Here is a 16,946-nt window from a genome sequence, read left to right as displayed (position 1 = left end):
TCACAAACACTGCTGGATGGTTCCTTGGAAGAGGTAGGTTTCTATGTGTTCACACTCCTTCTGCCTCACGGAGAGCATTGTGTACCACACCAAAATGAGGGGAATAATTCAAACATGAGACCTGTTTTCTAGGCTTTTTGCAAATTCAGGCAGACATCCAGCACTGATTTAAAATCAGTTAATGTTTTCCAAGCTTGCTTTGCCATTATGAATGGTAGGAAAAAAGTTTCCTTTGGATGGGAAGGAGTCATAGAGGGAGCATATCCTTTAAATGTAAACCCATATTCTAGAGCTTGTGAGCTTAGCTGCTGCTCAGGAATTGTGGAGTGTCTTTAATAGGTACATGTGCTGAGGCACTCTGAAGGCCGTCAAGGTCAAAAGTGGTGATAGTAAATGTAAGTAGTCTTTAATATGAGCAGTGGAGAGCAACAGCTTTACATGCTTGGGAATATATTGGTTTTTTAAAAGTTAATAATAACTTCTGGTTAATGAACAGTTAACATAGCAGTACCTTTTAAGTATGGCTTCATGGTTGTTCTGTTTTGATTTTAACCAGCATATGCATGTACTGAAGTAGCTTTTGAGAAGTTTTTGCTTCTCTTGACCTTCTCAGACCACCAGTTTGTGTTTCAGACGTTGTGTGCCTGGAAACAGACCTTCTTGCTAGTCCTGTTGAATTAAATCCTAGATTTATTTACCGCCACAGCTTTGTGGGAAGAAGAAGCAGAGGAGGGTGGCATTTGAAATGGAAAAGAAAACTAGTCTGTCTTTTCTGGACATGCCTTCTGAAACATGATCCTGTTTTGTGGCCACTTGGAATTTTTCCTGTAAAAAGGACCTTTTTCCCTGTTTAGGAATTTGAGGGAAGTTTGTCTTTGAAGATGGCTGATCTCAGCAATTCTAGGCAGCAAGTTACATTGTGGTAATTTTAAACCAGTCGTTGAGGGTAGTGGAATAGGATGTAAAATCAAGGTATTATTTTGTTAAGGGGTGGAGTGGAGGAATGGAGAATATGATATGCCAAGCAGGTGGACAGCCTATGTTTAAAATTAGATAACAGCCCAGTTCAGATTCCCCACCCATCTGTTATTAAAAAAACACAAAAACCAACAGTGCTATGTTGCCAAATAATAAAACTATATTCAGATTTATAGATACAGGTCTAATAATTTTGTAAAGGTCTGATTAGTTCTTTACTCAAGCTTGATAGCTGGTAACATGGTGGGGGAAAAGCTGCATTATGTCTTTTAATTTTCTTGGAACATAACAATAAAAAATGGAAAACTTTACTGTTGTGTTTCCTCACACAGAGAAAGATGTTTGGATGGTGAATGAGCTGGGTCAGCATTTTAATTGAACAACTTACTTGGGCTCCCCAGAGACCTCATGGTCCCCAAGGGGGAGAGTGGCAGCAGCCACTGGATTTTGCTTCCTAACAGTTTTTATTCAGGTCTCTATGATGTGATTGTGATTTGCTGGAGTTTTTCTTTGTTGGCCTGTTTCCAGGCCTGTCTTATTGCTTAACCATTCAAAAATAACACTTTTCAAAATACAGGAGAGAAGGTAATAGAGGAATGCAGTTCCTGTGTTTTGCAGGCTAAGAAGTAAGGCTCAGAGGTTCTGGATTTAAGAGTATAATGTGGACTGAACACTAAATCCATATCTCCTGACATCCATCCTCATGTCTCTCCTTGCCTTTGGAATCATTAAATCATTCCAGAGGCTCTGAACACAGCAAGCAAAGCTGTAGAAAGTACATTTCATTGTGTGGTTGGAAAAATAGTACACTGTGCTTCAGGAAATCATGGAACATGGAAACAGGCAATTGCTCACTGCTTGGAAAAGGTTGTATGATTTAGTTCCAGGGCTTAGGTGGTCTTGGGTCATTTAGGTACTGTATAGAACCCAGCACTGGCAATGAGTGAGTGTTCATACATTGTGCCTGTGCTTGTGCCTGTTATGTTTCATTGTCTTTTTTAGCAGTGATACTGAGCCCCTCTCTTTCTGAAAGAAAGAAAGAAAAGAAAAAAGATCTTGACTGTTTAGGTCCTAGTGGAAGGGTTGTGCAGGAAAAAAATGTTCTGTTTGCAAGCAGCACAGTCAATGTTTTTGCTGATTTTGAACATTCTGCTCATCTCTGCACGCTTCCCCTTGGAACCGCTAGACAGCTCTTTTCCCAAAAAGCATGCTGCCAGAAAATCCTGGCAAGGATCCGGTTAGTTGCTAAAACTAAAACAACTGCTGTACCACGTACATATTTCAGGAGGTCAGCTTTATACTAGGAATTCACATCCAAGAGTTTGCTGCAGTCTCCAAAACACTCAGTCAAACAATGCCCCAGTCCCATGTTTTTATCCTTACCCTGTGTTGTCTTTTCCCACATCTTTTTCAAGGAGGGATTTTTGCTGTTCCTTGCCTTTCACCCAGCCTTCTACGTGGTTGTACTTGCTTCTCTTTCCTAGGTGTCTCAAACTTGCCCTTGGGCTGTTCCTCCTCAGCTGTGCTGCAGCAATAACCCTGCCATGACAAAGCCTTGCCGACAGTATAGGGCAAACAACAGATGTCACAACCACACAGAAACTCATAATAAATAGGGTCACTGAGGGAGTTATTTCCTGATTTCCTTGGACTTCTTGTAGCCTAATCCAGACAGCCAAATCACCTTAAGTTTGTTTTGGTCTGGCTCAGTAAAATTCCCAGGTCCAAAGCAGAAGGCAAGCTGTCTGGCTTAGCCTGGCTATGCAGATACTGATTTTTGCCCTGTGTGGCTGCTTCCACCTATGCTCTGTTTAACAGCATGAAAAGGCAGGAGAACTTCCTGGTGTTGTTTCACCCCCTGTCCTACATACCTCTAACCTAGCTTGTCACTAAGTACCTAGATCTGTTGTTCCCAGATGTTCAGGACATGGTCTCAGCTGGATGTTCCACTCTGGTCTCTGTTAGACTATTGTTCAACATGCATTTTATCAACATAGATCTCTTGAGAGGGACTGGGCTTACAAATGTGTCATTTGGAGCATAGGAGCAATTGCCCTTGGAATGCTCCCTCCCTAGGAGAGAGGCATAAGAACAATGAAGATTTGCTGCCTCATGTTGACTCTCATTGCTCGATAGGCAAAGGATTTTTATGAAACTTGTGGTTTTCCATCTTATCTCATTGCAGTGGGTGTACTATGTATAATGGACACTGTTCTGAAAACTGGAAACTAGTTGCATTTAGTGCGTCTCCTTTTGTTGCCAGTTTGGGAGCAAGCGAGCAGGAGCTGGAGATGTCTTCAGCTTTTTTCTTTTGCCATTGTACTCTACAAATATTCAGTAACTTTTTCCTGCAGTGAGGTCAGGCTGGGACTGCAGTTCCAATGACTTAAACTAACATAAAACTGTCACTGAAAGTCAGAGTCTTGCTGCTGCTGCTGTGTTTGCCAAACGAGTTTCAACCTGCTCTGGTTCCCTCAAACCAGTTCAAACCACAGTTGCACACAACGTTGTGCCAGCACAAGAAGAGGTGGAGGAAGCAGCAGGAGGTATGGTTGAGACAGGCAGGAGAGGATCACGTCATTCAGCAGCTTCTTTTATTCCTTCTTAAAATGTTCATGGGCCTGTGGCATGGATCCTTCATCTGGCATTCTTGAGCTGCCGTGTTGGCTCCTACAGGCTTGTGCCTGCAGCAACAGGAGATGATGTGACCTCTCTTCCAAAGGGCACAATTAAACCCAGGGGCATCCAGGTTGTGGTACCAAGTAAATTTCCCTTTTTTGATTATAGTGCTGGCCCTCTGAAAGACAGTTTTTTTCCAGCCATGACTGACTGTGAGGGCACCATTTGGGACACTTCTTAGTCAATGAAATTGTCCCACTTCTCCTTCTGTTCAGAACCAGCTCTCATGGAGCCAAAGCTATTACCCAGATGCTTGTCAGGCAGACACAAAGGCACTTTGCAGTATGTTTTGGCTTGCTTTTAGGGGATTTCCTGCCAACAGAGCCATGGCATTTGCCCAAGTTTACCATGAACTTGAGGGCAAATTTCTCTGTTCATACCCTTGGAACGCTCCAGAAAACATTTTCCATTTTGCAGAGGATAAAAGGAGCTTCCCTCAACGGCATTGCTGATGGCAACATCCCAGGCAGCAAATACAGTACAGCGTCAAAGCAAACATTACTCCCTCCTTTTTCATGAAGAAGGAGTGCTCTGGTTTTTAATTCTTAAGCTGTTTTATTCTTACTTATTTTGAAGTTTGAACAAAACAAACTATGGTTACTGTACTAGAAGGAGTTTTCTTGAAGCTTTAAGCATGTCCTTTCACAGCTGGTAGGAAGCATCTTTGATGTATGACCATGTGATGGGACTCCTTTTCCCAAGAATGCTGCAGATGTATCAGCCTTCTCTTTCTTCAGTATTTCCTCTGGTTGCGAAAAATGGCTTTCACGGGACATAATTCCATTCCCAGGTGTTTCTGCAGCTCCCATTCTGACTTCATGAGCTTCATGCTCATGTCAGGCTTACAGCTCTGAGCTTCCAGATTGGTGCTGCTTTTACTTTTATGAAAGGTTTTGTTGCTCTGGCAGGGAAATCTCTTGGCAATAATCAGTCCTCAATCAATCACTCCTCAGCTGTGATTGTTTCACCTGTACTTGCAGCATTATCCACCTGTAGGCATCACCAGTGAATTTAGCAAAAAATATACAGTGTTTCTCAGGACTCAGTCGTTTTTGGGCTGGAGAGTGTTGCAACTTCTGACTCTTCCATAAACCAAGAGCAAGACTGAAATTGCCTTCAAGTCTAGTGGTCTCCTAGTGCCTGTTTTGCTCCAGACTTTTACTTTGCTTGTGCTCAGGGTATCCATCAGAAGTTGTATTTCCAAAGTCACTGTTTTTCATCTGTCATGTTGTCTTCAGGTTGCCACAAGTTTTTGTTCCCAGTGGTCACTGCCAGGTGGCTATGGAAAATACTTTCAGATCAGATACTGAATGGCAAATTTGGCTTCAAATATGTCTCCCAACCATTTTTCCTTTTCCAGTGAGTGCAGCAGTAGCTCAATACAATGCTGCTGAAAAGCAGCTCGTATCCATTTGGGAAGAAGGTACATTTTGAACAGCAAGAGGAAGATGTTCGACAGCAGTGAAGGCTTTTGGGGACATTGAAGACAACCAGAAGCTCAGTTTTACTTGGCTTTTAGAGGCTTTTTAATGCCAAACTTAAGTTGCTCTGTACACCTTACCCATTTTCAGCACAAGACAGAATTGGTACCTGTTTTTACCCTGAAGAGGGTGTTAGGGTGTGCTGCTGCTATGCTTACTTAGCCCCTGCGTTTCCTGCTCGTGTCGTGTTGTCTTTGGGTGAATTTGCAATTCTCCTCCTGCCAAATGAGCTGCTGGCTGCATGGGCCAGTGGTCTGCTCAACTCACCTCCCTGCTGCTAGTTTGAAGCCAAGCCTCTCCAGGTGTACAAATGCACAGCTCAGCCATGAACATCTTCACTGTTCACTCCATACTTTTAGACATAATATTTACAATTGCACTTGGCCTTGGAGCATAGTTTTATTCCGAATAAATGACCACACTATGTTTTTGCTAGGCTTTTGCAATTTTCTGTTCTGCAGCCAAAACTGCAACAGTGCCCAAACTCCTCGTAAGGGAGTGTTGTAGAGCCTTTTATAGAGGCCCTGAACTCCCAGCACCATGCTGGGCTTGCAACCAGAGCTGTGCTCAGTCCTTCTCCCAGCACTGGCACCTCTGCCCAAGTGACAGCCAGGGAGCTCCTCGTGTGCCTCAGCTCCCATGGGTGTCCCATCCTATTGCTTGTGATGCACTTTCCAGCCCTAAGGTGCAGATGGGCTGTTGAATGACAAGGTGGGGACACAGCCATTAAAGAGGGTGCCAGAAGCCAGGGCAGCAAATGACTGTGGTGGGCACATGCTGCTGATCTCCTGTGATCATCCAGGCAAGTCCTCCAGGCTTGTGCTGAGTCCTCCATCCAGGCTCATGCTGAGTCAGGGGTTGAGTAATTCCTAGAAGCTCTAGGAAGTGTCAGCAGCTAATGAAACCAGGCAATAATGTGGTATTAGTGGGTTTTTTTTCTGGAAGTTCTCATGAAAAACAACAGATCTCATCCGCTCGCATTTGCGAGCATGCACAGACCCTTTGCAGGAGAATGAAGGTGTTGTTCCTGGCACTGAGGCCAAATTGCAATCCACTAAATTATGGTGTGTTTACTTAAATGCCACCTGCGGTTTCAGTAGGATCCAACATTAATTTATTATCCTAAGTTGTTGTATGTTGTTACTGCGTGTTGTTAACAGAGTTGCCACACCTCTTCCCAGGAATGGCTGAGCTTACTCTGACCCCTACTCTGAGCTTGTGCATCAGTTTGTGTGCAGAGCACTTTGGGACTTTTTTTTTGGAATGGGTAGAGAAGTTTTCTAAAGAAATACTTTTTTAATCTTCTAGATGCAGGCTTGGGTGGGAGCAATTATTCCCTGCAGAAATATTTGGCTGCTACAGCTGAGATTGCTTAACAGTGGCAGTTCTCCAGGACATCTTAACTAATTAAGTGCTGCTTGCTACCATTGTATGTAGACTCCTTGGGAAAGGAGATGATCAAATATGTTTAAAAGCATCTGTTTTCATAACTGTAGCTAAAATCCCTGGATAGCTGGGTGTAATTTTCCATTGTTACTGAACTCATGATCATGGACTGCTCTTCAAAAATAAGGAGTACTTAGAAGATGAACTGCAGGCCTGCCTTAGTACATGGTGGCATGCTGTGCCAATGACCTGGTTTTGATGAGTGTATTCTTGCTTCCTCAGCAAGCAAGAGCCAAGGGACCTTCTTTTAGCGAGAAATAAAGTGTATTTATTGGTGAGAGTCTTCAAACTGTGAGACAGTTGAAGTATTGGATTTGTGTACCAAGATTTTGGTAATGATAGAGGCTGCAGGAATGGTTGCAAAATGTTTGGCTTTGGAATGAAGGGTAGACTGGGTCAATCCTTTTAGTTTATATAAAAAGGCTTTTTTTAGGAACAGGAGGGTATTCGGAGGTCAGTGGCCACATTCCCATTTTGGTTTGGGAAGTGCAGAGAGCATCTTGAGTCCTTTGTCCTTTGTTTCTCTGGAGTGAAGATCACTGTCTCTCTGGTCATCGTGGTACAGCTGAGCAGGCTGGCCAGAGAAACTACCCAGGAACCTTTGTTTCCAGCCAAGAAAAAAAAAAAGGAGGGGGGGGAGTGGAATATGTAACACCTTCATTTGATAGCAGGTTTTGATAAGTTTAGTGGTAAGGCAGGTTCCAGTTGATTAGGGAAATACAGATTGCACAAGGCAGGAGAGAGATTTCAGTTTGCTGTGCCAAAATACGTGAGGAATTTGGGTTACAACACAGGGAGGCGAAATGCTCAGAGACACAATATGGCACATCGAGTTCACCTGCAAACAGCCCAGTGCAGGTCTCTGAGATGGGTGATAACGATAGATTGCCCTTTGTCCTGAGCCAGAGCAATACTCCGTTCATTCTTTCAATTCCTAAACTGTTCACCTTTCTCCATCTAGCAGAGAAAACAGTGCAAACACAGCAGGGGGTGCTGAAAACATCAAGGTATTATAAAGGCATGACTGGAGTTTTTTAGTGGAGAGAGAAGGGCAGTTTGATACTATCCTGAAAGCAGTTTGATACTATCCTGAAAATGGGCTGTGGCATTAGGAATCTCCATTTTGACTGCTTGGAATAGTGAAGAGAGGCAGAGGTGTTACAGAAAGAAAAACAGTGTTGTGATCTCTAGTGAGGAGTGACTGCTAAGCTTATGTGATTCTAAAGGAAGAGTTCTCCCAGTATCTTCAGGTACAAAAACTGAGCTTAGAAAATATAGAGCTTACAGACACTGGGGATAGGTCGAGCTGTGGGCTGCAGTTGCAGGAGACAAAAGCCTAATCTGGAGTGGATGTTCCAGTTTTTTGAAGTGTGTCTCAGAAACATGTTGTAGTGCATGCAAGTGAGACAGTTGTGGAAAGGGAGAGTTATTCCACATGTTGGAGGGTGTGGGTAAAATTCAGGAAGTGGTCTTTTAAAATTCTCTTTTAAGGAGCAGCGTACATACGGTACAACAGTGCACAGAAACCAGACATGACCACAAACAAAGCAGAAGTTAGGTTTCTTGAGGATTCAGAGAGGGAGGCTAGTTTAATTTAATTTTGGATAATTTAAGACATTGAATACAAAAATAAGTTTTAAAAATATTTTGAGACATTTATGGAAAAAGAGCATGTTTTTGTTAAGCATAACAATGAAGGATTTGGGCTGGAAATTAAAGAGCAGTGCAAACAAAAGCAAAACATAGTGCTTGGGGTTTTTCTCTTCTTCTGTGGTCAATCTGCAGAGTGTCTTTTGTGTCTTGATTGTTATTTTCAAACCAAAGTGGCTGTGGGAGGCAAGCTCAGTGCTATTCACAGCTCTGCTCACTTTTGGCTAGAAGAAATGGTAACCAACGGGTAGGAGCAATGCAGAGGGGAGCCCTGTCTCCATATTTGGTTCTTCTCCATAGTTGTACCTATTGAACATGATCCATGTTGTACCAACGTGCATTCAGAGTTATCCATTTCTGGCAAGGCTGTTGGAGTCGCAGTGTCCCACACAGGCAGGAAGGTCAGTGTTGAGGCCTCCTGGCCTAAGACATATTTCTGCCTTTAGAGCAGTCCAAATTCAGATCCAGGCTTTCAGATGATCTTCTCCATTGGCTTCTTGGGTTTCCTGGGTTTGGATGCAGCTCTCACACAATGGCTAACACTTGGCTCTCCTCTCCTGCAGGGTTTTGGCTGGTGTGGACCATCATCATCATCCTCAGCTGCTGTTGTGTGTGCCATCACCGCCGCACCAAGCACCGCCTCCAGGCCCAGCAGCGGCAGCACGAGATCAACCTGATCGCGTACCGGGAGGCCCATAACTACTCAGCCCTGCCCTTCTATTTCCGTATGTACCTCACTCTGCTTTGCCTGGAGACCACGGGGAGCATGGCAGCAGCGAGTTTCCCCTGTTAGGTGGAAGGAAGGAGCAGTAATTGGCTTCAGCGAGGGGCTGTGGGCATGCCTAACCGTGACATGCAGAGGAGAGATGCTGGTGGATGCATTTGAACCCCTCTGAGTCTGGAGTTGAAGCACACCAACTACAGCACCTTCACACCCACCTCTGAGAGTGTGGTGATTCCCTGGGTGTTTTTCTGCAAAGGTTCCTAAAATACCTCATTCAGGACTTTGTGGATGTTTCTCCTTTCCCGCCGAGACATGCTGCTGGTGGGACTGAGGTGTGGGCAGTGGCTTCACAAAATTTGGTCACACAGACCGGGAGAAAGTGGAGTCTCAGCAGAGACTTTGCTGGCTCCCACCCTGTGCTGTTGTCTCCAGGCCATGCTACTGGTGAACAGCCCAAGGACTTTGCATGAAGGAGCTGTTGCCCACAACTCAGGGAAAGTACAATCACTTTGTGCTCTCCTTGTGTTCTGATGTGCTGTGCTAGAACAGCAAGTCTGTTTCTGACTGGAGGTGCCACAGCTGAGTTTCCTCTGACAGACTGTTGAATTGCATGTATAAACTTGCTTTTCTTGTTAAATTCTGGCAGTCACCTCAGAAATCATCCCCAGCAGCCTTTTCCTCCCCAGCCCCAGGGATATTCAATCATACATGGAAAATTGCAGTGCTATCCTTAAATGTTTCCAGTGTTTAAGTACATTCTGTCTATATGGACTATTTTGTTGCCTCTTAGGAAATAAACAAAATTTTTCATGGGTTTGAAAGGCTGTAAGTACAATAATCCAAACTCTTTTGCCAGTACTACCAATTTATTCTGACTGCACTAGAAGAATTGAATCCAGCATTGAAACAGCAACCAAAAGCCAGATCTCCAAGTTCCTTGAAATTGTTTATGTCTCTTCATGTTTGCACAATGCTTTGTGAGATGAAGTCTTTGCTCTTGAAGATGGAAATTTGGCTGAGAAAGCAATGTGGGAGAGGGCTGGGGGGTTGTTCCCTCCAGCCAACACAGGCCATCCTCCTTGTGGTTTGTAGGGCTGTATTGGGATACATGGTCCAGGGAGGTTTGCCTGGTAAGTATAGAGAGAGCCAGGAGATCAGGCTGCTGTTCCCAGTTGTGTCCATCTCCTCCTGTAACAGTGCCCTCCTCTGCCATGTTTGCTGCTTCTCTATATTGTAACACGCCACATCTGGGACAGGTTCTGGCTCCCCTTTGTAGAGCCTGTTGTGCTGTTCAGGAGGAAGGCGCTGGTGGGTGACAAATGCCATACTGACCTGTATTAGTGAGTTGTTTCCTGAGATATGCTGCTCCTGAAATAACTTTTCCTTGCCTCCCACTTCTAGGGTTTTTGCCAAATTATTTGCTACCTCCCTATGAGGAAGTGGTGAACCGACCGCCGACCCCTCCGCCCCCATACAGTGCCTTACATCAGCAGTGTGTCCCAGCAGGCAGCAGTAGCACAATCCCAGACACGCCCAGGACCCTGCAGCCAGCACAGAGCAGCTCTGCAGCACCCAGCAGCAATAACAGCAGTACTGACAGCACCGGGGCGCCCGGCCGCGGGGACCCCGAGCCCTCCACCACCGTGCTGGGCGAGAGAGCCAGCAAAATGCAAAGCGTCGAGCCCGGCAGTACCAGCACAGGAGCCGAGCTAGTGGAGAGGGCCGGTCCCGATAAGGATACGGAGTGCAAGGAGGAACTGCTGAAAGGTTACAGCTCTGAGAGCTTAGAGCAGAGCAGCGCCATTCCCGACGCCAAGGACAAGACGCCGGGCAGGCAGCGCCGATTCACCGGCGACTCGGGCATAGAAGTCTGCGTATGCAACCGGGGTCATCACGATGACGACCTCAAGGAGTTTGATGGGCTCATCGATGATGCTCTGGATGGGCCCCTGGACTTCTGCGACAGCTGCAGCGGCCGTCCCCACGGGGATGAGGAGGAAGGGCTCTTCAGTGCCACGGAGGAGCAGCACCGCGAACACAGCCACCACCACCTGCCCCGGCAGCCGGTGTGTGTACTCTTGAACACAATAAATGAGCAGGACTCTCCAAACTCTTGTACCAATAACTCCCCCAGCTAAGGTGGCAGAGTGGAAAGGAGAATTGGGGGGAAAAAAACCGAATAAAAATGGAATAAGAGGATTAAAACTTTTAACAGGAGGAAAAGGTGATACAACCTTCTTATTTTTGGTTTTTTTTGGTTTTTTTTCTTTCTCCCCTCCAATATACTATGGGGACTAGACCTCAAAGGCCCAGCTTGTGGGGGACGGGTCATTCTGGGTTTTGTTAATCGTATCTGCCCTGCTCCATGGAGCAGGGACTGATGTTTCTCAATGAGACCTTCTAGAAAATGGAATTTTTCCAATGGTGATTTTGGTGATGGTTATTATATGAGTTTGTTTGTTTTAGTTTTCCAAAACACTGCTTTATCTTACAATCAGTAAAACTCAGCAAATCTCACCCTGGGAGGATACCAGATCACCGTAAGGCTTCAACCTCCAGGTGTCTTCCCAGAAGCGAGCAGCTTCTGACAGTGCCGACAGTCAGTAGCCCAAGAGTTCTGGTTTGATATAGTGCTCTTGAGGCATTGGGGATCTATTTTCATCTTTTTTTCCTTTTTTTTTTTCTTTCCTGATGTTAAGTTTCCCTGAAGCTGGTGAATGCCCAAACACATCAGCCCTATAATCTCTGGTGCTTCAGTGTTTAAGACAGCAGGTAGGAAATTTCCCACTTGAAGCTGGTGACTGAAGGACCAGTTTCTTCTAGAAGGAGTGTTAGTCTACCTTAGGCAGTTTGAAAAGAAAGGGTTTGCAGAAATTTGCCTTTTTGTGTCATTTTTAAACACAAGTGTGTTCCTTCAATGCCTCCAAGAGCACAGTTAGCAGTAGAATCCAGGCAGCTGGGCTGCCTTCCAAGTACTGTGGTCTCCGAATGACCTTTTCCTGGTGTGCTGCAAAAGGGCTTGGCTTTATTTTTGTCCTTTTTTTGCACCCCGATAGCAGCACACTGGAGTTCAGATGACAAAAGAACAGGGCTCTCCTTGGCCAGCGTGCCTTCAAGCTTTAGTGATGCATGTTGAACAAATGGAGACGAGAGCTCCGTCCATTGCGAAAGGGATGATTTACCTTGTAGATGTGGAAGACCTGTGCAGTATTTTTTTTTTTTTAATCCAAAAGTTTGGTGCGATTCTAATGATGACCACTTAAAGAAATGAATGTCTGTTTTCTTTCTTTTCGGTTTTTTTATGGTGGCAACTGGCTACTGTATAATGTCTGTGAGCGTGTGTGTGTGACTGCAATCCATGCATGCGAGTCCTACTGGTAATATGAAAACCTGCTGTAAGACTGCAAGAAAATTTACTGTAGCTTTGCTTTAATAAACAGTAGAGATTTTTGTTAGTAAAAACCTGAAGGAAGAAAAAAAGAAAAAAAAAAGGAAAAGCTGAAACTAACATTCCCTAGAGTGCTCATGTGGAAGAGAGCACAGTTCAGACTATGTGACTTGTTCTTGAGATTTCTCCCTGTCCCTTTTATAATTATGGTCGTCCAGATCATTACTGTTATGGGGGAAAAAAATTGAAACCTGAACTCAGACATACTCAGATCTGATTGATTGAAAACCAAAATCAGTTTTAACTAAGGTGGAAACCAAAATATAATGCCTTTTCTGATAACTTGTCCATGTGTATGAGTATCATTTTGTGAGCTAAGAACAAGATCTGTCTTTAGTTAGTGGATTTGTTCTACAATTCTGCCTGCAGGTATGTTGGCACTGGCTGGCTACAGAGAAAGGGAAGTGGTGCTTATGTCAGCATTTTACCTGCATGTTTGAGGAGAGCATTCTTATCTTGCAGGGTTTGGAAGAATCTCACTCCTTTGCCCATCACAGCCTTTCTGTTCCCTCCGAACAGCTGATAAAGGCAGCTCTTCAGTTTGTGTCTTAGGGTGCTCTTAACAATGAAGGACTTTGATTTGGATTCAAGAGACCTCATTCCTGGATGTCTGGAGCCTGGATACCTGGATGAGTGGTAACAGGCTGCACGTGCCCCAGAGCCTGGGGGCTGGTCACTTCCAGCTGTGTACACTGACCACATGTACCTTTTGAGAAGATAATTAAAGATCCCCAGGGCCACCCCCAGCAATTCTGTACATATTGGCACCTGGTTTTGTTCCTCACACTACAGAGGAAGCTAAAAAAATCACATCAGTCTGTAAAGAATGGGGTTTGCTGCTGTAAGTCCTGGGGATGACCTTGTGCCAGTGGGGGACCCTTTGCAAACATTTCTGTGGCATAAGGAATCCCCATATTTGCTTTCCAGCCATCTCACTGAGGGCAGGGGAATCCTCTGGAAATGAAGGTAAGGTAAGTACCATTAAGCTGAGCTGATGCTTCTAATTCTAAAAAGTCAGGAAGAAGCAGTGGTGTACCTCTTCTGTGACTCCTGGAGGTTTTTTTGGCATTTAGAGACCATAAAGAAATAAATGGGGCACAAACCATGTCTCTTCAGCTCACAAGTGCCTGAGGAGCAGGACTCTTACTGGCTTTCCATGATTTAGGATTTTAGATCTGCAGCCGGGGGCAACTGGTATGGGGAGAAGGGGTGGTACAGGACAGGACATGGGGCAGGCGAGCTTCTTGGACATAACCTGGCTGGTGCCTCTTCAGGACGCCAAAAATTGAGGACTCCCAAAGCTCCAGCTTTGGAACTTTAGAAAGGTGCTTCACCCTCACATGTATGCCTGTGTAGGAAGCCAGCGTGGCCCAAAGAGAGCTCTTCCCCAAATGCACATTGTATAAAATGCTGGAGGTATGAGGACACGAGCAGATGTGCGTCTCCAGGACTGGAGTACCACACCCCACCCATTCCCAGCTATAAGGTGGTTTTATTGGGAGTCCCGAGTATGTAATTTCAAAACTGAGTTGCAATGATGCAGCAGGTTTGACAGCACATTATTGTCAATCTATTTTCTGCTCAGTTTTCTGCTTTTACAATGTGCTCTAGGTGTGGCTGCCAGTACTCCTTGAAGTTTGTGCTGGAGTCTGTGGCAGCGTGGAGCTGCTTAGCCAGAATGTTTTTGGCTACTGAAGCTGGCTCCGAGGGCAAGGACCCAGGAGGTGTCCTGGTGGGCTGGGGTTATGTGGCCTGGGGACAGATTGAAGACCACAGTGTGGTGGCTCAGTGAGAGTGTCTTGGGCACAACGGGGATTATCCTCCTGGGATAAGTGGATACTGCAGCATCTCCTTGGTGTTCCCAAGGGATTCTTCAGCTCTGCGATGATGCAAACTCATCATCGGGAAACTGATGTGATCTTCCTGCCGCATATCACTGCATGTTTGTACAACCCTGTGGATGGGTGTTGGCTGAAGATGGAGGAGGGAATTGTGTCTTGATGCTTGCTGGCAGCCTGCTGTCAGAGCTTTGCCTGCCTAACTGGAGGCTAAGGAAAGCCGAGGTGCAGTTAAGCCTCTGTTACACAGTCATCAAAAGCTTCCTGGGGCAGGAATCCTGGAGAGAAGCAGAATGAGTGGCTCCACTGCCAGCATGAGGCTGTTCCACTGAGCAATGGGAGTTTTGGACTCCCTGGGCATGGTTCTGAGTTGCTGCTTTGCACAGCCCGGGCTCCCAGAGCCGTATCTCCCCTGGTTCTCTGCATGCCCTGTCTGGGCTCATCCCAGCATGACCTTGCTCCCGGGCAGAGTTTGGCAGGGAGCTGGGGCACAATCCAGCTCCAGTGAATGGACTCCTTTGCTGTCCTGAATGAATGGTTCTCCCCGAAGGCTGCTGCTTCCTGGCCCCCTACCACCACCTGTGCAACACATCCCAGGGAGGCTTTTGCTGCTGTTTTCTTCTTTTTTTCCCCCCTTTGGTTTATATAGGAAAAGCCTGGACCAGGCCAGGAGGGGGAGAAGACAGGCAGCCCGCGGCTCAGGCAAGCCCCACAGCATCCCACAGTGGGCAGCCTGGGAAGGCCAGGATGAGTTGCCTCTTCGTCAGAGCTGGTTCCCCCCATCCTTGCAGCACAGATCTGTTTTTATCAGATGGGACGCGTGCCCGCTGTGGGCCTGTCGCGACGGTGGTGCAAGCGCTGCAGTCTCTGTGCCTGGGGGTCACAGGCTGCCCGCTTCTTTCCCGATTTGTTTTCGGCCGGCAAACAGCTGTGTCCTGAGCTCTGTGCTTACTCAGCTCTCCTGGCACTATGCCTGCTGCAGAGCCCGCAGGTATTCCAAGCGTCTCCTGCTCCTCCTGGGCTGGCCGTCACTCTCCGGCACAGTCCAGGGTCAGCTGGTGCCTGGTGCAAAGAGAAGCGTCTCAAACTCGGAGGGCTTCTGAGCTGAGCTGAGCCCTGTGGCACAGCTGGGTCAGCCAAGTGCAGTGGGGGTGGCTGTGCCCCCCAAAATGTGTTTGTGGGATGGAAAGGTTCAGGTTTGCTCTGCCCAGTGCCCTCGGCAAGCTGCACCTCTGCTTCATGGTGTACCCAAGAAACAGTGTGGGAACAGCCCGAATGAAAAACCTTCATTGTTTCCATCCTCACTACCGGTTCCTCCCTTGCAGACCCCCTTTGCCTCAGGGAGGCGGAGCCAATGGCCCAGGTGAAGCTTCCTGGTGCAGGCAGGGGTTAGGGCACAGCAGCAGAGCCCTGGAGCAGCTGTCGGGATAGAAATACCAGCCGGGTCATTCAGTGGTGCCTCTGCCCACTCCCAGAGCAGGGAGCAGCCGTGCTGAGGGCTGTTTACCAGCTCACAAAGTGCCAGGCAGCTGGTCCTGGGCATTGAATTTCCCTAGCAGCATCTTCTCCCGGTAGGGAGGAGGTGGGCTGGGTGGGGGGACTCTGCAGCACCCAGCTTGGGTGCTGGGATCTGCAGCACATGCTGGTTTCCTGGCCTAGGACAGCACATGCCAGCCCTGGCAAATGGGGAAGGTGGATTGCAAGAGGCTGGGGCTGGAGGCATTCTCCAGGTTAGAACCATCCCTGGTTCAAAGGTCCCCATTTCTGCTCCAAGATGCATGCTGGCTTTCAGCACTTCTGTGGGTGTGCTGGAAAACAGCAAGGTGTTGGTCCCTTGTTGACTCTGACAAGGAGAAAATCCTTTCCTTTACCAAGAGCAAATTCAAAGATCTTGGCAAAGGGGCACAAATGTGCTGGAGGTCCTGTGGATGCTCCTGGAGGCATCACAGTGCTACAGAAGACTGGAGTGGAGCCTCCCTACCAGGACACGCTGCCAGTGACAGGATCTGGGGCAGGGGAAGGATAAGGCTGGCATGGAGGTGCCAATCCCCAGGGAAGCCCAGAGCATCATTTTCAGCCAAGTTTTCCCAAAGTTCATTCTGAGTCCTGTCCCCCTTCACCCATAAAGCTTCAATGTGTCGTAGCAGTAGAGAGGGATTGGAAACCCAGTGGCAACCCCGGTGTGATGCAAACAGGTAGGAAAGCAGAAAGGTATGTGGGGTTCAGCCCTTAGAAGCCATCAGAGACTCTGTGCAGCAGCAGTGGGGCTGGGCTCCTGCTGTGCTCCCTCTGGATGGCTTCTGGTGGGTCAGCTGCTCAAATCAGCCTGAGGATTGCCCTTGGGACAGGTATGTACATGGCAGTTCTTCCTCCAGCTCCTCCCTACCACCCTGAGCCCCCAGGAAAATGGACTGGGAGGAGGGAAGATGCTCCTGGTGCTGTGCCAGGCTTCAAATACATTGCCTTCATCATCACCCTTGTTCCACAGGCTGACAGGACCCATTTGGAGTTGGATGCCGGTGTTGAAGGGGCTGCATGAAAGCCAAGTGCTGGGGGTTTGCAAGAACTCATACACACTGAGCAGGAGGCTCACTGGTGGGGAAGTTTACATCTCTTTTCCTGCCTGCTCGCAAGAGAGAAAGCAGGGGAAAAATGAGGGGGTGTGCAGGGCTGGAGTGTCACATTCTGCTGGGGCACTGTGG

General features: G+C 46.9%; 1 protein-coding gene across 3 annotated transcripts in view; it reads left to right on the top strand.

The window, feature by feature from the left end:
• Positions 1-12,688, top strand: part of WBP1L (WW domain binding protein 1 like) — a 58,686-nt gene extending 45,998 nt beyond the window's left edge. For all 3 annotated transcript variants that reach the window (XM_066323638.1, XM_066323640.1, XM_066323639.1), the window contains 2 exons: positions 8,798-8,959; positions 10,360-12,688. In XM_066323638.1, the coding sequence (XP_066179735.1) occupies positions 8,798-8,959; positions 10,360-11,096 (899 nt within the window). In that variant the 3' untranslated portion in view covers positions 11,097-12,688. The remainder of the gene's footprint in view (positions 1-8,797; positions 8,960-10,359) is intronic.
• The last annotated feature ends 4,258 nt before the right edge of the window (positions 12,689-16,946 follow it).

The sequence above is a fragment of the Sylvia atricapilla genome, chromosome 8 (genome assembly GCF_009819655.1).
Source record: "Sylvia atricapilla isolate bSylAtr1 chromosome 8, bSylAtr1.pri, whole genome shotgun sequence".
NCBI lineage: Eukaryota > Metazoa > Chordata > Aves > Passeriformes > Sylviidae > Sylvia > Sylvia atricapilla.
Note: the sequence above shows the minus strand (reverse complement) of the source record. Positions and strands in the feature narration are given on the sequence as shown.